Source organism: Mytilus trossulus, chromosome 4, assembly GCF_036588685.1.
Source record: "Mytilus trossulus isolate FHL-02 chromosome 4, PNRI_Mtr1.1.1.hap1, whole genome shotgun sequence".
NCBI lineage: Eukaryota > Metazoa > Mollusca > Bivalvia > Mytilida > Mytilidae > Mytilus > Mytilus trossulus.
The window spans coordinates 75,282,549-75,304,591 of record NC_086376.1 but is presented as its reverse complement, the minus strand read 5'-3'; the positions used below and the strand labels follow the sequence as shown (position 1 = coordinate 75,304,591).

Below are 22,043 nucleotides of genomic sequence, written 5' to 3'. Positions count from 1 at the left end.
GTTAAAAGCGCTTTTAAAAGTAGCTTTATACAACCATGTTAAACATTAATTATAAATGGAAAGAGTTTTTTTTGGGGAAAAAACTATTAAAGCTAGCCAAAAAAATCCACATCATTACAAAGGTTACCAAAAATAAACCTATACAGTGTGAAACAAACATTGAGAAATTGGCAAAAATATGTAAACTTGTAGCATTAAATAAGCATAAATGATTATCAAACAAGGAGAGATCACTTAGCTTGTTTTTGTTGGGATTCGTGTTGCTCAGTCTCTAGTTTTCTACGGTGTTTTGTCTATTGTTGTGTTATGATGTTCTACTGTTGTTTTGATTAGCGGTATACTACTGTTGCCTTTATCTATGTTTATGTACGCATTTATTTATTTGTTTCAAAATAAAATATTGTTTACACTACTGTTGTTTGTCTTTTCTTCGTTTTCCGTTTATCTTACATTGTCAGTTTGTTTTCGACTGCGTCACTTGGTAAATGAAAATTACTAGCACATATAATTACAAAATATAAAGACAGTGTAGTGAAGACACAGATCAGCACTTAACGGTATATAACGTGTGAACATTACATAAATGGTGAACAGAAAGGATAGGTGTCCATGGTCGACATGTGGCACATGTTGTCTTGTAAAGCTAAATCCATATATTTGTACTTACAGCAAAAGAGCTACAGTCTACTATCAACCATTTTCAACAAGAGTCATCTAATTTGTTCCAATAGAAGTATAAAAGAGGGACGAACGATACCAAAGGGACAGTCAAACTCATAAATCTAAAATAAACTGACAACGCCATGGCTTAAAATAAAATAAAAAAGACAAACAGACAATAGAACACATGACACAACATAGAAAACTAAAGAACAAACAACACGAACCCCACCAAAAACTAGGGTGATCTCAGGTGCTCCGGAAGGGTAAGCAGATCCTGCTCCACATGTGGCACCCGTCGTGTTGCTTATGTGATAAAAAATTCGGTAAATATTCCAATTCGGTAGGTCACATTCATGAAAGGGAAGGGGATTGTAGTCATGACGTACGAAACATATCCGATATCATTTGTGAAACGGTTATTCCGTAACGCTCAAACAACTCGTGATTTATCTGGTTTCTCAGCCTTGATAAGATTCTATGTCTATTGCAACTGTACAAGAACGAAATAAAGTCTCAGCATTTTTTTACACAAAATATGATATTGAATCTGCAAGGAATATTTACAAATTGATATTTATATACGATAAGTGCGTTCAGACGTTTCGGGAAAGTGACATTTTCATAAAAGCAGAATTCCAATGATGTAATGTCTGTTTCCTCCAAATATTCAAAAGTAGCAATGATATACATTGATTAATTTGAATACTAGTATTAAAAATCATGATGTTAAATCGTCAGTAAAATATAACCGAAAATTTGACATAAGCATATAAATATCAGTAATGACTGTCAATATGTGAACTGACCTTTATTATGATTTTTTTTTCACTTATAAATACAAATAAATTGATATTGCTGTTTGCCCTCTAGTTGTTGTGTTGTGAAAAAAGTTTCAAGATTATTTTAGGAAAAATATTAATATTTATTTTGATAAGGTCTCAATGCCTCGAAAAAGTACAAAAGTCTAAAATAACATAATCAATAACACAATAATATAGCATTACTTTCCTGTGTATTGAGGTACAGTAACAATTGGTGGGGACTCAATTCAAATGATGAGACCTACACGGACTTTACGATAGTCAGTAAACAGAGACTCTTGAGTGCAGGAATCCATTTCGTATGATTGTGTACTTTTCACATGAACTCTTATTGTGATTCAAAGATGGAAGTTTGCTAAAATTTATACATGAATCTTGTAATTTAGTAATAGTTTTACCCATCTTCATCATCAATGTCATTTTATTGTTCCAATTAACAATTAAATAAAAAAAACAATCTAAGCCATCTGAAGTACATGTTACCTATAAAAGTTAGGTAAAAATTACAATAATTGTGTGCCTGTTTTTGTTTTGTTTTTTTTTCTTCAAAAAGATATGTTAGTTTAACATGATCTACATTCCATGACAGAAGATTTACATATTTTTTATTTTCCCCTGGTGTTTCAAATTGTATTCACAAGTTTATTTAACTTGTTATGCCTGACCATTTTTAAAACAATCACTTTGATAAATTTTTAGATATATTTGAGAGGAACTTCTTGTAGAAAGACAGAGAGGGTGTGTGTGACACTTCACCGGGACTTACAGATAAGAAATAGGATTTTTTGTATATATTTACACATTTGAAAATATATATTTTTTGTACAGTTAATTGCCAACATTATTTTTTTATTATAATTCTGAAAGTTTAAAACAAAATAACAGATTTGCAGTGTATACAATAACAGATAATTTCCCTTATTATGTTTTTTTTTTCTTATGAACATCGTGGTACTTAAAATTGTTCTGGTGCACTTTCTAGGTATATGAACAAATTATATATGTTGTTTTAATATAGTTCAACCTGTTTTCTCTTATTTTGACTATTTTAAATAAACGATATGAGAAGGACCTTCTGTACAAAATTGAAAAAACTGTTTGAAATGAATTGAATTGTTTATCTTTTCAATTTTCCATAATGAGTTCTCTTTCTATCAAAATTGTCTATAACAGAAATCACCTTTTTGAAATAATGATAATAATACAGTTTTAAAAAAATATTGACTTATAGTTTTACACTTTGTTGTAAAATTATATTTATATTACAGGAAAGATTTCTACAACTTTTGATTTTCACCCTTTGGATGGAGCAAATTACATAGCATATTTGTCTGTTACAACTGTTAAGAAGTGAATTGCAATGGAAGATCTAGTGCCTTGTTTTTATACTTATTACAATTTAGTTGTGAATATGATTTATCGAATAAACAAAGAATCACTTAAAGGCTACATGTAAGTGACATCATATATTCATAACAGTCATTCGTCTTTATGCACAACCATCATGTATTCTGTTCCACTTGTCAGACGAACATACATTTTTCTACAACAATCTGTTGATCTGATACAACATCCTCATGCTTTGAAGAAACGGTTCAAAGACGCACCGCAAAAATAATTTTGTATGTTTGACACCTGTTAATATTCCCAGATGCTTCATCCTCAACATTAACCTCTTCGCCTGCTCATTCTGTCTTTGAATTTTTTGTATCGTCTAAGATTATGGTTGTCAATAGTTAGCGTGCTGTTCCTCTCGTATTGCACTTTGATAGCGCCGGCGCCACATTCTCCATCTTCAACGCTGATGTCATCAATTGATATATCACCTCTATAACCAAGTCGAGTAACTGCCTCAAATTTAACCTGAGTAAATAGACAGTCAATTATTAACATAACAGAAATACACTTGTTTTTGTTTTTTATTTTTTTTTAAATAAAAAAGTTGATGGTATTAATAAAAAATTAAAAAATGTCAATATCTTTTTTTAAGGATCTGAAGATATTGACATTGCGATAGAAAGAAAACATTTGTACTGTTACATGTGGAGCAGGATCAATCTACCCTTCCAGAGCACTTGAGATCACCCGAGTATTGGGGGGAGGGGGTAGTATTGCTCAAATTTTGATTTTCTATGTTATTGGTCTTTTTTATCTAATGGCATATATCTGTTTTGGAATCACTCGTACGTAATATCCCAAAAATGTATAAAATGTCATTTAAGGTTACAAATGTGTTTAAATTTAAACATGTGTATTGTGTAATAATTATTGTTTCATAACAAATTCAAGTTTTAATCAAACAATTGTGTAAATTGTATCATTTTATTTTTTGATAAATGAAACAATCTACTTTTTTGCAGTTCAGGGTCCTGAAAATGGCTCTTATAACACCTCTTTTGTATTTTCTTATTTAAAAATAGTAAGATTGGGTTTAAATTTGTCAAAACCTGATATGATATTTATAAAGATAACAATGGTTTTTTTTTACAGGAAAACTGTTGCAGAAACTATGAATATAAAAGAAAATGAACACATATTTTCTTAAAACGAGTATCTCATAATCTATGAAGAGTGGTTCAGATTGTGTACAACTGTTATGACAGTTTGGGTTTTAAAGATTTGTTTTGGTCTCATTGTTGAGTAGTTTTTGGGTGCCACTAATGAGTATTATTTTGACGAAACACGCTACTAACGTTAGTATCGTGGTGTATCATTAACACAGCAGTCAAACATATGGTGCAGTTGATTTCTATAAATTCACTTTTTCTATCAAATGTATTTATAATACGTAACATTATGATTTTTCTAACCGAAAGGCATTGCTGTTCAGTCTTTGATTCGTTGATGTTTTTGAGCTTTTAATTTTGCCATTTGATTAGGGACTTTCCGTTTTGAATTTTCCTCGGAGATCAGTATTTGTGTTATTTTAATTTAATTTGTTTGTAGATAAAGCATGTATAGTAATCTATATCAAAAGACTGTCATACGTGATGGTTTTGTACAAATTAATCTCCTACAGTTAATTACGATATGTGGTTTTGACATGCATGCATGTTTAATTATAACATCCATGAAATTGTAATCAAAGAGAAGCTATTTTAAAGAAATCGTCTCTCTGTCACTTTACTAAACTACCAAACTCGATTGGAATGGAAGAACACTTGACTGAAGTCCCAAAATAGTCTAGCCAACAACGCTTAACGTCCCAAACTAAAATAGCTCCACTCAAGTGTAGTCAGACTTTTCTTAGAATGTATTAAGAAAGTAGATGGTTATAATATACGTTCAGATTATCCCAGTAATCAGCACTTCATTATTATTGATGTAGTCATAATTACAACCTAGCTTTGATTGTTTTTGTTTGGATATTACAGAATTTCCACTGCAAGGATATTTTGGAAAAACTTTCTTTAATTCAAGTCCTCGGTGCTCTTCAATTTCACACGTTATTTTGCTTTTTTTTTAATTCCAGGGCCACTGATTCGTCTTTTGTAATCCATTTTTTTTTGTAATATAATTTTGGTGTGGCTCGGAATAGATTACCTTAGCCGTATTTGGCATATGTTTGGGGAATTTTGGATCTTCAGTGCTCTTCAACTTTGTCCTTTTTTTCCTTTATAAATATTTTGATATGAGCGTCATTGATGAGTCTTTAGAAGAAACGCGCGTCTGTCGAAATAAAATATAATTATGATACCTTTGCTAACTATTTTTACCTCTTTTCTTTTACTATACAGTATGCTATATGTATAACTATTTATACATCCTGCTATATTGTTATTGTGCTATGGTCTTTTTTGTATTCTTATTTATTTCCATTTCTGCTTTTGAACTTAAGTTTCTAAAGTGTCTTAATGCCATGTTTTGTTCGTTATTTAAATAGTTTTTTTTGTGTGTGTTTTGATAGCGATTTAGAAGGAAATAAGGATAAGTATCGAACCCCTAGGAAAATTCAAATTGCAAAATAAAAGCCCAAACATATCAAGGAATGGAAAACAATTGTCATTTTCCTGACATGCAATCATTGCAATCTACCAAAAACTGAGTTAACTAAGAGGATGCAGAACACCTTAGAGGGTTAACTTTTTAAAAAAGACCGAAATTTTAACCACATTCAATTAATAAAGCTGTTCAAGGAAATTTGCGTTTGTCACTCTGGTTTTTTTTTCAAATGAAATTATTCCTAAAATTTCATACATTTCTCAACAGGTTAAAGGGAAATACTTTGTCAAAATTTAATGAAATAATGAAAATATACGAGCTATATCTAGTTAGTCTAAGTGTTGGTTACCTCTTTAAGTACGTAGCTTAAGCTTGCTTTCAGTAATGACAGTTTCCAAGCAAGGAGATTTATGCTTTTAATGCATCCATGTTTTATACCTATGTTGCATTATGTCTATTGTACAGTGGGAGCTTTAGAAACTTAAAATCTCACTTCAATCAATCAACTTGCCAGAATTCTTCATTAAATGCTGTTTTATTAATATGTTTGAGTTTCACACGAATAATATTATGCTAAAAATCTGAATAAGTAATCATTTGCATGTCTTATTTATATATAATTACATTAGATGTAAGTTTCATTATAATACGTTATTCTGATTGGCTAACATGTTATTCCGTAAACAATTGCATCAGACAATAACATTTATCATGCATGCTGACACGAGGTCCCACAAAAAAGTGCACAGGTGAATTAAATAAAACTGGATAAAAATCGTGTTTTCATGATTTTAGCTAAAAAAATGTAATTATAAGTATTGAATACTTCTTTTTGAAACTTTATAGGGTGGTAAAAGCGTTGACCGTGCGTACATTTTTAGTATGAAGCGCTTCCGCGCTTCATACAAAATGTACTTCGGTCAACGCTTTTACCACCCAATAAATTTACAAAAAGAAGCATTCAATTCTTAATTGAAAAAACGTGCAAAATCTTTTTATATTTCGAGACGGGTCAATTGAAATAAATAGATTGCATCTTTCTTTTTTAGCGACACCCATAAACAACGTTTGTAGGTGTATTTCAACGAATAGGTTTCAAACAACGTTATGTGTTTGTGTGTTATAAATCCTCAGGGTATGTATGTATTAAAACTTCAAAGTTAGTGGTAAAGTTATATGGTTGAAACTTGACCACACGGAACGTCCATTATCAGACGGAGACCGATATACCTGTAGATAGTAAAGAAGTTTATAGTTATTGAACGCATAAATTGCTTATATATGATTCCTATATATTTACGAAAAGGCTGGTGCATGACCATATAGTAAATAAACTATGTAGATGAAGAGTTGTGTAATTGGCACTCATACCACATCTCTTCCTATATCTATATACATGTAGCAATTAATATTAGTATCAACATTGTATTTATCGTATTTTATCGCTTTATATTTTCCGATTGTTTTTTGTGAGAGTGGTCACGCCATGATAAACATTAATTGCTCTTTTTCTAACTACCGCCGCCCTGAATGAGAGAATAATATATAATCATAAAATTTTAAGGGCACGATATGAAACACACTAAGCTATCAGTTGTATCTTTTTTTTTTAAAGAGATACATAAATATACGAGTTCAACAAGCAATGATTCTTGAATTCTAAGACATAACCACATAATCTTATACATCAATATATGCTTAGCTTGAACTTATTAGGTGGTTTTCTAGTATTTTATTTGTTCTACAAAGATCGATTGATAATTTTATCGACCACGCATTAGAACAGTGAATACATACCCCATAATATAGCTCTATTGCAATATTGCTACATGAAAATGTTTTCAACCGACCCTTATTGTCAATGTCTAGATGTAAGTCATGATATAAGCCCCACTTAACTGTAACTGTGTGCACGAGCATCACTGAAGAGACATGTATTGTCGAATACGCATCTGGTGCAACAAAATTGGTACCGTTGATTTTATTGTAAACTTAATCTCCAATTCGATGGGATAGAATAATGTAATTTGATCCAATCATATTCATTTCACAAGGTGTGATTCTTCATTTTAATAAAGGCCTAGTTTTAGAATTTCTCACCCGATATCCTGTTCTTGCTAAAGCTTTAGGTATTTCCAATGTAGACTTAATCCAAACATTTCCTTGATTGCCATATGCTCGCCACACAGAATTCAATTCAGTCTCAAAGTCAGTCTGTAATATTGAGAAAATAAAATTATACGTAAAAGCGAAGAACAGAATTACAAAGCTTAAACACTACTATATACATCATTAGTCACTAGCATCCGATTGCTCCGAGAAAACACACCTTATAAACATGAACAACACATGATTCAGATATTCAGAAAACAATGATGGGGCTCAAATATTTGATTCTACTAGCGCAGAATCATCCTCCTTCACTCATTTTGGTTCATGTGTTATAAAGCTTAAATACAGGATAACAAATACTCTACAAAGCTCCTTTGTGTCTGTAATATTACTTTGTGTGTACATTACATATATATGGCAAAACTATTAGGAAATTGGTCCTCAGTGCTCTTCAGCTTCGTAATTTATTTGGCCTTTTTATCTTGTTTGGATTCGAGCGTCACTGGTGGGTCTTTTGTAGACGAAACGCGCGTCTGGCGTATATAATAAAAAATAGTCCTGGTATCTATGATGAGTTTATTTATATGTAGCTGATGGCTATGGTTTGGGTTAAGATTAGAGTTAGGGTTTAAGTTTTGGTGTAACAAACACCGAATGTACTTTCTTCTAGTTTCGAGGCAGAAAACTTTTAATTTTCTTTTAAAATGTGCATCTGTCCCACATCTAGCTTGGTAAGTGACAGATAAGGCAATATAAAACTTACGACTTAGATATTAAATGAATAACATGAATACCATTCGCAGATCACAAACCAAGAGACCATATCTACGACTAACAAACAACAATCTATACAAAACAAAAATTCTACTTACTGTTGTGTAGACATTAAGTGTCCCACAATGTTCCCCGTACATGTGATAGTGAAACGATAAACACTGAGACTTCAGTCCTCTATATTTTGGAGATATCATTATGGCTTTCTTCCCGTCATTTTTTCCTGAGGCTTCAACGAACATATAATGACCTGAAAGAAGCAACCACATTTAAAAATTAAATATGTACCATCGCTACATTATGACCAACTTTTTATATAATGTTTTATATTGGGTTTTTTCATCAATAATGAAATCGGGAATGTTAGTTTGTATAAACTAACCAGAGGACTGATTACTAAAGTTGAAAGTATATCTGGAAATTGTAAAATAAATAAGCGGTTCGGTTCATCGCATTGTGGAATTGTTTTAATCCAAAACAATGTAACCCCTCGAAAGTTCTTGGCGAATTTCATTCTGGACACGCATATCATTTTAAATAATTCTAGAACACACCCGTGATATCGAACAATGGGAACAATTTGACAATGATTGAATTTAGGAGTGTCAACCCTGTGATTATGACCCGTTTGCCTAATACATCTTTTGGTGGTGCGCCAGTCAAATGCGGAACGTACAGATAAGGTAATAGGTAACAGCCAGGTGAATATAATATTGGTATCGGTATCGGACTCAACCCGGAACTTGTTAATTATTGGCAATATTAATTATGTAGAAAACAAAAGGGTCTGGAGTGGTGTAATTTTTAATCTACACCATTGCCCTATATCAGTTATATTTAAAGTTGAATTGTTTGATTTGTCGTTTTCACCCGATGACGGCTGACAAATTGGACCTTGTAATTTTAGTATTATAGATACTATAACATATTAGTATGATATCTAATGTAATATGTTGATGACAATTTATGCAAACATCATCATTTATTCATATCATCAATATTATACATCAGAACCGAAAATCATTCTTACCGCTTTTCTTTTCAGCACATGTATGATCCATTTCAGGTCCTGTACCACTAGATGGCGTCCTTCCAATGTTTCTAAGCCAGTCGAAATCATCCGTTTCCTCTTCCTGTGTGAACCCACATACTTTATCATCTTCGAAACCACAGAAACTCTGTGTTTTAGCTGAAAACGGAAAACAGAGACATATTATTTTATGAAATCGTTTAATGCGTTCATACGAATTCTAGTTGGATAGATTGGATAATATACCAACCGGGCAAAATTGACATAAAACTTCGAAAAATAACAAACAACACTATGAATGAAATGAAAAAAACAATCATATCTACATCAAGAAACTAATGACAGCATAAGAGAACCTAACCAAACACGGTTCCTGCAAAAATGATAACTTGTCTTACAAAGTATAAAATATTTATGAAGCAATCTAATTGGTTAGTAAAAGCAACAGTAGTATACCGCTGTTCAATAGTCAGAAATTGGTTAAGCAAAAACAAATTCGGTTTAATGAAAAAAAAAAAACCAGGAGACACGTCAACAACGAAATAACAGGACAACAAAACAAACGCCAACATACGCAGAAATGGACTATTTGAAAATAAGTGCCACATGCCTGAATTGGTACAGGACAGAAAACACAATCTAGTTCAGCATATGCCAAGCTCTGTTTGATGTTATTGACCATAATGCCAAAGTCTTACTAGTCATCATGATCAGTCTAATGGCCAATCTTAATCTTCATATGTTAATATCGAATTGAGAAGTACACTCACATATTAATTCAATATCAATCAGATACAAGTATCGTTATTAGAAACTGATGTTTTATCAGTTTTTGAAAACTTTGAATTCTTGAAATTGGAAAAATATTCATCGATTAAACAATTTAAATATTTGTGGTTAGATCGAAGAGTTTTCAGATCAATGGATATGATATAATTCCTTCCCAGTATAATGTAAAGATTTTGATAAAAGTTCAAGTTAAACGATTCATAACAAAATGTATGATAGAACTCCCGCTGTTAATGAAAGAGAAGTTCAAAGATCTTGGTCTCATGAGATAGTGATAAGGCCTTCTCGCAATCATGTTTTCGTTTTTTTAGCGTTCAAAATTGTTATCCTGGTATCTATGGTGAGATTTCAAGTTGAACATTTCCACGCAAGTTTATTCTAGAATGGCTCATATGTAAATTAAAAACACATTTGAGATCTATGATTTTAACTTATGCAGACACAATTGTACTTGTTTGACCTAATTTTTAAATCCATAAGTTTATTTTATATAAATTATTAAACTTGCATAGTTATCTTTTAAATGTCCCAAGGGTGCAAATAAGAAATTTAACAGCTGTCAATCTGATACGCAAAACATTTATCAGTAATATTTTAGTTCGGTGCATAAAAGTCATCATTCAGTTTGTGACGATTATATTAACTTTAACCGTTTTGTGGTTTATAAATACACAGGAGTAGAGGACGAGGTGCGCATGTACAATTAGTTTAAATTCCACAAAGGTTTGTGTCCGTACGCAGTCACGTTATACATAGGTAAAGAGGAGGAGTGGGCGTCTATTTCTATGTGTAAAACATGCAAATCTTAAAGGGGCACTATCTGCCTTATTCATATTCATCAATTTGACTAAAATTCTCATATTTGATTCATAATCATGTAAAACATTTATCCAAATTATCAAAAATCTAAAACAAATAATTTACTTGGTATAAGGTCGATAATATGTGGCGTCGTTTTGTGTGTATTTTAGTCTTGACGCCATCTATTAACTTTTGAGTTGACCTCCGAATATCTCCGATGGTCATATAAGCGATACAAATAAATATCAAAGATACCAGGATTATAGATATCAATATAAACAGAATGCGAAATCGTGCAATTTGATTTTTCTATGTCTGTTTTAATTTCGTATTATAGATCAAAAATATATGTTCAACTCGTTTTTACCTGTATAAGAATGATTTTTTGAATATTGATTCAGTCAATGAAATGATTAACATTTGTTTCGCTTTCAATTTTTACATTCTTTTCCTTTACATAATTTAACACGTACTATACATGCGTTATACGTCTCTAGCTAAGGGATCAAATTGAAGTCGAATTATTTTGCTTGCAAGTGAATATTTCATTATCAATGTGTTTTAGCTTAATTTGACGAAATTGAAGCATACTCAATACCGGCTGCTAAAAGCGAATTATTATCTTACTATTCCACTTTCGTCAATGATTAAAAAAATAAATACTTTAGATTGTTCATATCGTAGCTAGTGCCGCTTTAAAAGCGAAAATGAAATAAGCAGCAAATTAAAAAAAAAGGGAAAATAAAAATACTAATTTTTAGACTACAGTTAGAATAATTAATTGTACATTGCCGATTTTGTATATGATAATCAGATACGAAAAACAAACCAGACGTGAATATAGAACAACATAAGATTAACAAATCCCAAAGCAGGTTCAAAACTTTGGACATGCGGCGTAGTTGAACATGTTATTGAGAATTCAACCCTCAAGCCTTACACCTAACTAATTGTCAAAGATTTGATTTGACGTGACCAAGCTTTTTTTTTCAGAAAGCGACATAAAAGATTCAGTAGAAGAATTTCAAACTCGCGTTATCATTTTACATGTTCACTGGACCGTGAAATTGGGGTCAATACTTTAATTTGGCATTAAAATTAGAAAGATCATATCATAGTTAACATGTGTACTAAGTTTCAAGTTGATTGGACTTCAACTTCATCAAAAACTACATTGACCAAAAACTTTAACCTGAGCCTCACACTATCTTCTTCTTTGTTCAGTGGACCATGAAATTGGGGTCAATACTTTAATTTGACATAAAAATTAGAAAGACCATATCATAGGAAACATGTGTACTAAGTTTCAAATTGATTGGACTTCAACTTCATAAAAAAATACCTCGACCAAAAATGTTAACCTGAAGCCGGACGAACGAACGGACGAACGAACTGACGAACAAACGGAGGCACAGACCAGAAAACATAATGCCCCTCTACTATCGTAGGTGGGGCATCAAAAATCATTCAAAGAAATACAAACAAACCCAACCTCATGGTAAAAACAAAATAGACGAAATCTTTCGCATTATGAACGACACTTATATTACCGTGTGTTTAAAATCTATCGTCTAGTGCAGACCCCAAAAAAGATTTCTAAAAACGACCATCATGACACCCTGACAAAATACCAATAAATTTTCCACGAGTAGCTTATTGGAAGGAACTGCATAAGATATAATATTGAGATGCAAGTTTGAACTTTTTTTCATAAAATAAAGATGCTCACTCACATTGGCTTTGAAATTCTGCATATAAATGTTTTATAAGCAATTATATATTAAAACCACGACGATATTAACTATGCATACTGTGCTTTATCAGTTAATCACACAACGTATAAGTGTAAAGAATTCGGATTACTAGACAGATAAAATACATGTTGATATTTGTGCTTGTCAATTTATAATAAAAGTGAAGATAAAATAACACAGACAAAATCTATGATAAACATACTGTATCCTTTAAGACATGAATAAATTTGTATATCAACATGTACTTTTATCTCTGTAAGATATTTGGAGTAAATCTCATTTTAGAATTTATCATCAAAGTGATTTTCTGGAAAAGTTTTCTAACTAGAAGTGCATTGTGGTAATTAAAGGAATATCTACTTCAGGTTGACGCATATTCGTACTTTAAAACGACGATCACTGGCGTATTTACTTTCAAGAAACTGCACATGCAGCATAATTCCAAATAAACAATAATATCAGATGAAAATCAAAGTATATGGATACTCATTCAGTTCCAATAAAAAAAATAAGACTTAAACAATCAAATTGAATATTTGTCAGGATTTGAAACTGTACAACATAGTCTGACAATGATATTATTTAACCTTCTTAAAACAAAAAATAAGCACTCAAATATTTACCATAACATTAAAAACAAGATAAATATAAAGAAATGATTATAAAATGTGTAGTAAGGACTTCAGTTCAAATAAGGTAGTTAAAAGTTTTAATTCTAAATGACGAACATCTAAACCGTAAAATAATCCAAATTTCTTCTGGCATGTTTATAATTTGGTTTCTGTCTCATTAGTGTCTTATATACACTTATAAAGAGATGACTTTTATATCATTTTCAACAAATTTTAGTTTGATATTGACACACCACCTTCATATGGCGTAAACAAATACGGATCTTCCTTGACATTAATTAAGTTCATGATTATTACTGCGAGGAACTATATGTGTGAATATTTATAAAACTGTGTCCGATTGAGAATGGTAAAACATGGTTTTAATACTTATGAAATATATAAGTGTAACATTTTTCAATTACATATACTGTCTATCAACAGTAGATTTATATTATATGTAAGCCTGGGGTATACTTTTGCATTTGACGTGTGAGTTTGATTGTCCTTTTGGTGTTTTTCACCTTTTCTTTGAACATATTTACTATCATTGTTGTCTCTCATTCAGGTGTTGTACAGTAAGATAAATGTAGTATTTTATCTTATCCGATTGGCTATTCGTTGATCAGCATTTAAAAAACAGATTGACATTGACTCTACGAGTCACTTGTATTAAACAATGCTTCTGCTAAGATTTTTCTTAAACTGATGCCTCTATTCAGCTCATATGTTGTCAAGTGCTGAGATTTCTTTATATAGATATACATTACGTAAATGAGTTACTTATAACATCAGGGTTTTTTTTAATAACCCTTCCCGTTTTTCTAACTTTGCAGAATCAAGAATAATTTCCTATTTGTTTGCCATAATTATATTTTGTTTACTGTTTTGTTTTTTGAATATGCATAAAGGTTTTCATCAATGTGCTAGTGAAAGTATTTTTCGAGTTTTATTAACTTTCCAACAGTGCCTAACTTTCCTTTACTGTTTAGCTTCGAACTTATCTTTCATTAGGTAAAGTAAATATGCAGTTTTAACATGTTTTGTTAAACTAAGTGAATGTCAGGTCTTCTTAAGAGACAGTTGTTAAGTTTAGTTGATATTATCTTCCAAAATAATTACGGTCGCTATCACAAATTAATGAACAATCTTTCAGCAACTCCCACCAAAATGACTTGATACACAAGTCATTTTGCATGTTTTGTTCTAATAGGTTTGATAAATCATTGATAAGGTTCTTTGTTTTGTCTCTAAAATGCATTGTTCCTTAGATTTCTGGTTCAATCCTTTGTAACTATTCTAATAGCTATATTATTAATTACACCGAGTATATTTCAAAATCACAATTTTTAAAATGTTAATTTCAAAATAACTATAATCGTTACTTTCAGAGAGGAACAATTCAGAAATAACTACAAGAACTGCGCATCAGTTCTGAAGTTATTTAATAATACGATTCGAAGTCACTTTAGTCAGTTCTAAATTATTCCAGGTTTTAAATGGATAAATTGACATTTGAGTTGCAAGTCACGTCTGATTGATGCATTTGTACCATACGATTTTCATATAAAATTTAAATCACTGCATATTTTACTTTGTGATATTGTTAAAATATCTATAATCGTTATAACCGGATTACTCCTCAGTGAAATCATAATTTTATAGCGAATATTATAGATTACACTGATAATATCCAGCATAATGGGCGTCAAACTATTTTATAAACTTCGCCTTAACATCAAGTTAAATCAAACTAAAATAACGTAATAATATTGCATCCTTTTTATGTCGTTTTCTTCTTTATTTCTTTGAATGTCGTCTCAAATGTCCTTCGACAGATAAAGTACAAGTATTCCGTTTAGTTCGTTTATGGGTTTTGCGTTTTTATACAGAAAGTTGTAAGTTCGAAATTTTGAATACATGTACATTGAATATCATGTAGTCTGAATCTCATTTCGTCGTGTGTCATAATTGTCCTATCTTAAAAACTTTTAGTTTCAGCTGGTCAGTACAGGACAATTGACTTCATAAACGATTTTAAGTTTCTGTTTTTCATTTCATCTATTTGAATTTCGATCATAACTTTGCCTCTTTTTTTGACAAATGTTTTTGTTATTTTTATTTTTGTCAGTTTGTCTCCCGGGTCAACCAAAGCTTACGGTAATAGTGTGCTAGAGTGAAGACCGTGTCAATGCAATTAGGGTTACATGTCGTCATGTTGACTTTAACTTGGGGTCAGTTATAGTCCGGCTCGTTTTTGTGGTCTTGTACAAGAAGAGGTACACACCAATATAACGTTATTGTTTTGACATTAACGTAATAATAATAACGTTAAACATCATTATCATCATCATCCTGACCAGGAAGAGGTAACTGTTTCCAAACATTATACGTTTGTAGTTAGTCTATTAACGATATAAGTTTATTATTGCAAATCAGTACATCTTCCATTAACTATAAACTGAACATGAACATGTTATATGTCATTTCAAGCGATTCTAAGTAGTGAAACCTTGCTATATTAATATTTAAAATACAATGTGGTGATATCGTTTATATTTTGTAACATTTAAATTTCTACAATAGTAAAATGGATGAATTCATTCGAATAAAGATGATTTAGAGAGTTTGAATAATACTTTGTTCACTTTTCGTTTTCCAGATCATCGGGTTTGAAAATTTCTATTCTGATATATATGTTACAGATATCACTTAAGTATAAATAAGTAATCAATTATGTTAATTAAAATGCAATGTATGCATACATTCACTGAGGGCGGAAGCATTGTTATTGATTTGAATCCATATTGTATTGAAAGAGAGCACTAAATAATGGCTCCCTCACTGATGATAATTACTATATTTGTATTACTTTTTGCTAGTAGAAATTTTGTTGCAACAGACAAAAACGCTAGATAACTGCGTCGGGAATAGTCCACCGTCTTACATTGATCAAACTATAACAAAAACCCAAGACAACTCCCAAATCTAAACACATCAGCCAACACCTTCCCAATCAAAAGAAATTGAAAAACCGGTTGCGTTTACTTAATTCAATTCTAATTAGTTGAGTAAAATATATGATTTATTTAACAAGATTGCAAATTTAATTCATAAATTGTGATCAACCACATTGCTTTTCTAAAACTGCAAACGAGGGAAACGTATATCAAAAGAACTTGGTAAAAAAAGTTTTGCTCGAATTAAATTAATATATTTTCATTTATTATATAATTAATATGAATATTAAAACCGAACAAACTAAAAACTGAATGTAATGTAAACACACGGTCTGCTAATTTAAACTCTTCGAAAATATTTTTAAAGAATACTAAGATGCTGATGTAATTGTAAAATTTGAAAAAATATTCTCGTATATATCGTAAAGTCAGGAGCCTCTGGTCTTTGTTAGTCTTGTATTACTTTAATTTTAGTTTCTTGTGTATACAATTTGGAAATTAGTATGGCGTTCATTATCACTGAACTAGTATATATTTGTTTAGGGGCCAACTGAAGGACGCCTCCAGATGCAGGAATTTCTCGCTACACTGATTGAAGACCTGTTGTGACCTTCTGCTGTTCTTTTTTCTTTTGTCGGGTTGTTGTCTATTTGACACATTCCCCATTTCAAGTCTCAATTTTAAGTTCATAGTACGGCCTTTAACAATAATCAAAACTTTTACTGTATAGTAACCTTAGAAACAACGCATATCACATTCCTTTTAAATTATAAATGAAAAAGATCATGGACGACATCGACCAATATCGGCTGGTTTGAATAAATTGTGAGCATTTAATAGTACACTTCCCTTGGGTAGTTAGGTAACACCTCAAAATAAGAACACAATGTAAGAAAACTGCTGTAAATTCAGCTTGATATTTTATCGTTGAAAAAAGTACAGAAAATATTGTTCATAGAAGGTTGAGTCCTTCGTCTGCTTACATGTTTCTAAAACGTTATCAAATATATACCACAATGCGAAGTAAGTATGATTCAAGCAAAACTAGCCTTTCTGACATTGATTAATAATAAGTCTATCAATCTTTATATTTGAAGAAATTTGTTTTTGATACATTGATATTGATCCTAATCAAAACAATACATCTGATCAGTTAAGCCTTTGTCAACTGATTTTTATAGTTTGTTCTTATGTTGTACATGTAGTGTTATACCCCTGTCCCAGGTTAGGGGAGGGTTGGGATCCCGCTAACATGTTTAACCCCGCCACATTATTTATGCACGTGCCTGTCCCAAGTCAGGAGCCTGTAAATTCAGTGGTTGTCGTTTGTTTATGTGTTACATATTTTTGTTTTTCGTTCATTTTTTTACATAAATAAGGCCGTTAGTTTTCTTGTTTGAATTGTTTTACATTGTCTTATCGGGGCCTTTGTATAGCTGACTATGCGGTATGGGCTTTGCTCATTGTTGAAGGCCGTACGGTGACCTATAGTTGTTAATGTCTGTGTCATTTTGGTCTTTTGTGGATAGTTGTCTCATTGGCAATCATACCACATCTTCTTTTTTATATGAAAAAGGATAACTGATATTTGACATGTACAACACAAACCAACATCATACGACTCCTCCTAGAAAAATCGACGGACAAGCAACGACAAGAGAAATTACAACCTGATTTTGGCTCAGGTACAAACTGTTGTGTCGTTGAACCAGTTTTATGTGGGTAAGATCCTGTCCTATGCTTATAGACCTATGTCGATTCAAAACAGTAAAAATTGTCTCATTTGTATTGATGAAACTGATCATGATTGATTAATGATTGTCCACTGAATTGTAACCCATTTAAATACTTTAGTGTCACACGTGTTTATATCAAATGTACCCACGTCTCGTTTCAGAATAAAGAGATAACTTGATAATCCATCTAAAGTCAATGAATGGATTTTAAAAGTAGATCAAAAGAGTATAATTCTGTTTGTATATAAGCTCAAACCATACAACTTGTTGTTAAGTTCGCTGTTGTTTTAGATGGCCCATTGAATCTAGACTTTAGTTCGCCCCACGGGAACGTTCTGATTAAGAGAATTTCATTAAAGATATCAGACTTATAGTTTTGTACTGTAGAAAACCCAATGAAGTTAGACTGATCTTTAATCATTTATTACATTTTTTATTACAGAAAAAAGGTAAAACAAATTATTTGAGTTTGTCTTGCATCCAGGTGAAAACACAACTCCAACTTACTTTAAGTATCAGTCTTGTATTACAACTCCCCTTTTTTTTAGATGCAATTTATTTTGTTTGATTAAAAGTTGAGGCTGAATTGAAAAATATATATATATAAATCTTGTATCTTTTTGGGGATATCGAACCAGGAAAGTGGCGGGATATCATGTTTATTCGAACTGGTGCGTCCTAGTAAGAACAGCAAACAAATGCAGAAAAAATCATTTTAACTCCGGGGTTACTGAGATTAGATGTTTGGTCTGTAAGCCTGTGTAGCAGTCAATTACAAGACTGCAACCTTTGCCATTTTCAGAATTTCTTTTCAACGATACACAAAAGAATAGCAAGTTATTATCGACATCGAACCTTCTTTAGAAGAGGGAATGGTCGGAATTGTTTCGTTATGCTATATTGACATATAGACTACGCAAACAAAATTTGAAATGCGCAAATCTAGTTGCAGTTGCTTAGTGGAACATGCTGAATTTGAAACGGATTAATCTGCAATAGTTTTATTGTAAAAATTGTTGCCATACTTATTCTACACATCAGTAAGAAAAACTGGGACATGATCTGTTTTCCTTGATCGTTGAAAGAAATGTTTGATAAAGAATTCCTTATTTTCTATTTTCAAGAACCTAGTTAAATGGGTTGATTTTTAGATAACACACAGTAAGTCGTCCAGAGTATCTAAAACATCATTTTATCAATATTTACTTTAAAAATGCTGATTTGATCAAAATGTGTGAAAGTTGCAGAAACATGCAAAAATGCATTATTTTCTTGATAGACTGTGTTATCAAGATAGAGTAAATAATGTATTTATGTATTGAAATGACAAAACTGATACACTTCATAGGTGTTGGTTAATTCAAATACATTATTTTTACTTCACTGCATATTTCTCGTTTAAGATATTGCACAGATACGTTACTATATCAAGTAAATATTAGGTAATTTACATTTAAATTATACTTTTACTATTATAGCTTAATACAATTCAATTATTGTTTACAAGGTTTTATCAAGTTCAGTGTATGTAAAGTGCGGATCCTAAAATATCATTTTTACTGTATATGCAATAAATGTCTAATGTAGAATGATAAATAAACAGACGAACTTTTTTTAATTTTTGAAGAAAATGAAGAAAATTAGTTAAAATGTTTATGTTCAGAAATACATAATACTTATAAAACAAAGTTAGAGATGCGAGCGGGGTTTTATCGCGCCTAAAGCCATCCAGCTGTGAAATATATACCAAAATAGGTGAATATTTAGGACATTTCACAAACAGATCGTGCAGGTGCTTTATAACTAACAGGTGAGCTGTTGTTGCAGTAAAAAATATTCATTTTAATACAATTATTAAAGTTGTATAACGTAGAATATGTTTTGTCATTCAGTTTCTCCATATTTAACTAAATTCCACTATCATGATTTCGTAATGCTAGTCATGTTTACTGTCGAATAATGATACTATTCTTTCATTTTCACTGTGGAGCGAATCATTATTATTGTATATGCGGTGCATTTTCACTGTATAATTATTTTTTTTTATCTATTACAGCTCATTTCTTTAAGCATGTAGAGCAAGACTTTAGTTGATTTGCTTGCCTTTTTTTATTGGATAATCATTATGATAACACCCAATTTAATTCAAATATTAAAAATACAGGTTAAACTATGCCTATTCATATTGTTTAAACATGTTAATCTAATTTACAAAGTTTGTATAAACAATTATACAAACAAAGCAAGCAAGCCAACCAAAGTTTTGCTTTACATGCATTAGGAAATTAGCTGTAAAGCCTTAATTTAGCCGACTTGCTCAAACAATAGATAAAGTTAGAGAAAGATTTGATAAAATTTAACTAACGGAGGAAAGTTTGGTTTAAAAACACTCTAATAAATTCAATAGAAATAACATTTATTTCAAATGTATTCCATTTAGTTTCTTATAAAGCGTATAGGGATCTTTATCCTTATTTTTTTATCCATTTCCATTCCATTTACGTACATCTTGATATAGATTGCACCTTTGTTTTCCCGTTTAAAAGGTTTTACACTGGAGCCTTTTATAACTTGCTGTTCGGTGTGAGCCAAGACTCCATGTTGAAGACCGTATTTTGACGTATAATGGTCTACTTTTATAAATTGTGACTCGGATGGAGAGTTGTCACATACGACATCTATATATGGCTCAAAAACGAAACGAGACGGGATAAAAAGGGATAAAAAAAGATCTACGCTACTTTTTTAATATATTAATAATGGGCTTACTATGAGTCAAAATAGAGTAAAATAGTGGGTCGCATTTGGGTATAAGCGTCACGCCGGATTGCCGATTTTTTGCAAGCGTGACAGGTGAAAGTCAAATGATTGTGTAGTGAAAAACGGGAAATGAAGTCTAGCGGGACATGGATAATTACAAAAAATTAGAACTGCATTGTATAAGTGGGATACGGGAATCTGACAAAACAATAAGCGGAATACGGGAATCTGCCAAAAACAGTAAGCCGGACCCGGGATCAGAAACCCCCAATGAGACCCCAGAATAAGATATTTTTGTATATTCATCCTGTTGTTACAGTCATGCCTTCAATAACAATTAATGTATCCGATGCATGCATATTTTTAAATATTTTTGGTCCCTTTCTCAATTTTGTGGGGTCCAAATTTATAGCTAGTCCTTTAATATAGATATTTGGAATTCGTTGACATGCTGAATCTAACCGTGTATCTAGTTTTGGGAATTTTTGCCTATTTGCTGAAATAGCCCACATAGAGTTCCAAAGGGTCTAAAATCAACAAAAATGAATTGTAGCATACATTTCGTGTACAATAACCCAAATGTGCATGGTTTTACCTCTGCGGTAGTATCCATTCGCGGATCTAGAATTTTTCATAAGTAGGGGCCTACTGACTGCCTAAGAGGGCCCGCTGCTGTCACGCTCCAGTGATTCCCTATATAAGTTAAAATCAAGGAGAAACGTAATCTGTAGAATATTATATGACATTTTGAGAATCGCTTTTGTTACAAGTTTGAAAAGCTATATATTTAATGAGGAATGAATGAGGAGTTTGTATTTCAATTTGAAAATACATGTATCATAAATCCTAAAGTCATCAACTAAGTTTTTTTTTCATTTGTTGCAAGTGCATTTATCACATAATTCTACAATAAAAATTCCTTGCATCTCTGAAAATTCTACATTAATAATGACTGCACTAACAGTGATAATTCATCGCATCTATAGTTAAAATGGATCGCTTTCAATAATCGATATGCTATTTTATGATGCTTTTATAACACTTATTTGAACTTTAATGCTTTGTTTGTATATTATAAAGACATATAACAATGAAAATATGTTAAAACTTAACTTAAAATCCTTTAACTTGATATTTTCAAAACGTAAACAAATACAGTTTTCCCATGATCCTTTATTCTACAATAGACATACCCGCATATAACAGTAAAAATGAACTAGCTGGATTCGCACTTTATATACACTGAAGTTTATCAAACCGTATCTGTCCCAGATCAAAGAACCCAGCCAA

The 22,043-nt window shown here is 31.4% G+C and overlaps 1 protein-coding gene across 1 annotated transcript in view; it reads right to left on the bottom strand.

Moving 5' to 3' along the window:
• Positions 1–1,482: 1,482 nt before the first annotated feature.
• LOC134715978 (uncharacterized) overlaps positions 1,483–22,043 on the bottom strand; it is a 39,607-nt gene continuing 19,046 nt past the window's right edge. The window contains exons 2-5 of the mRNA XM_063578596.1: positions 9,343–9,501; positions 8,411–8,562; positions 7,527–7,640; positions 1,483–3,347 (exon numbers count right to left, since the gene is read on the bottom strand). Coding sequence (XP_063434666.1) covers positions 3,153–3,347; positions 7,527–7,640; positions 8,411–8,562; positions 9,343–9,501 — 620 coding nt within the window. The 3' untranslated portion in view covers positions 1,483–3,152. The remainder of the gene's footprint in view (positions 3,348–7,526; positions 7,641–8,410; positions 8,563–9,342; positions 9,502–22,043) is intronic.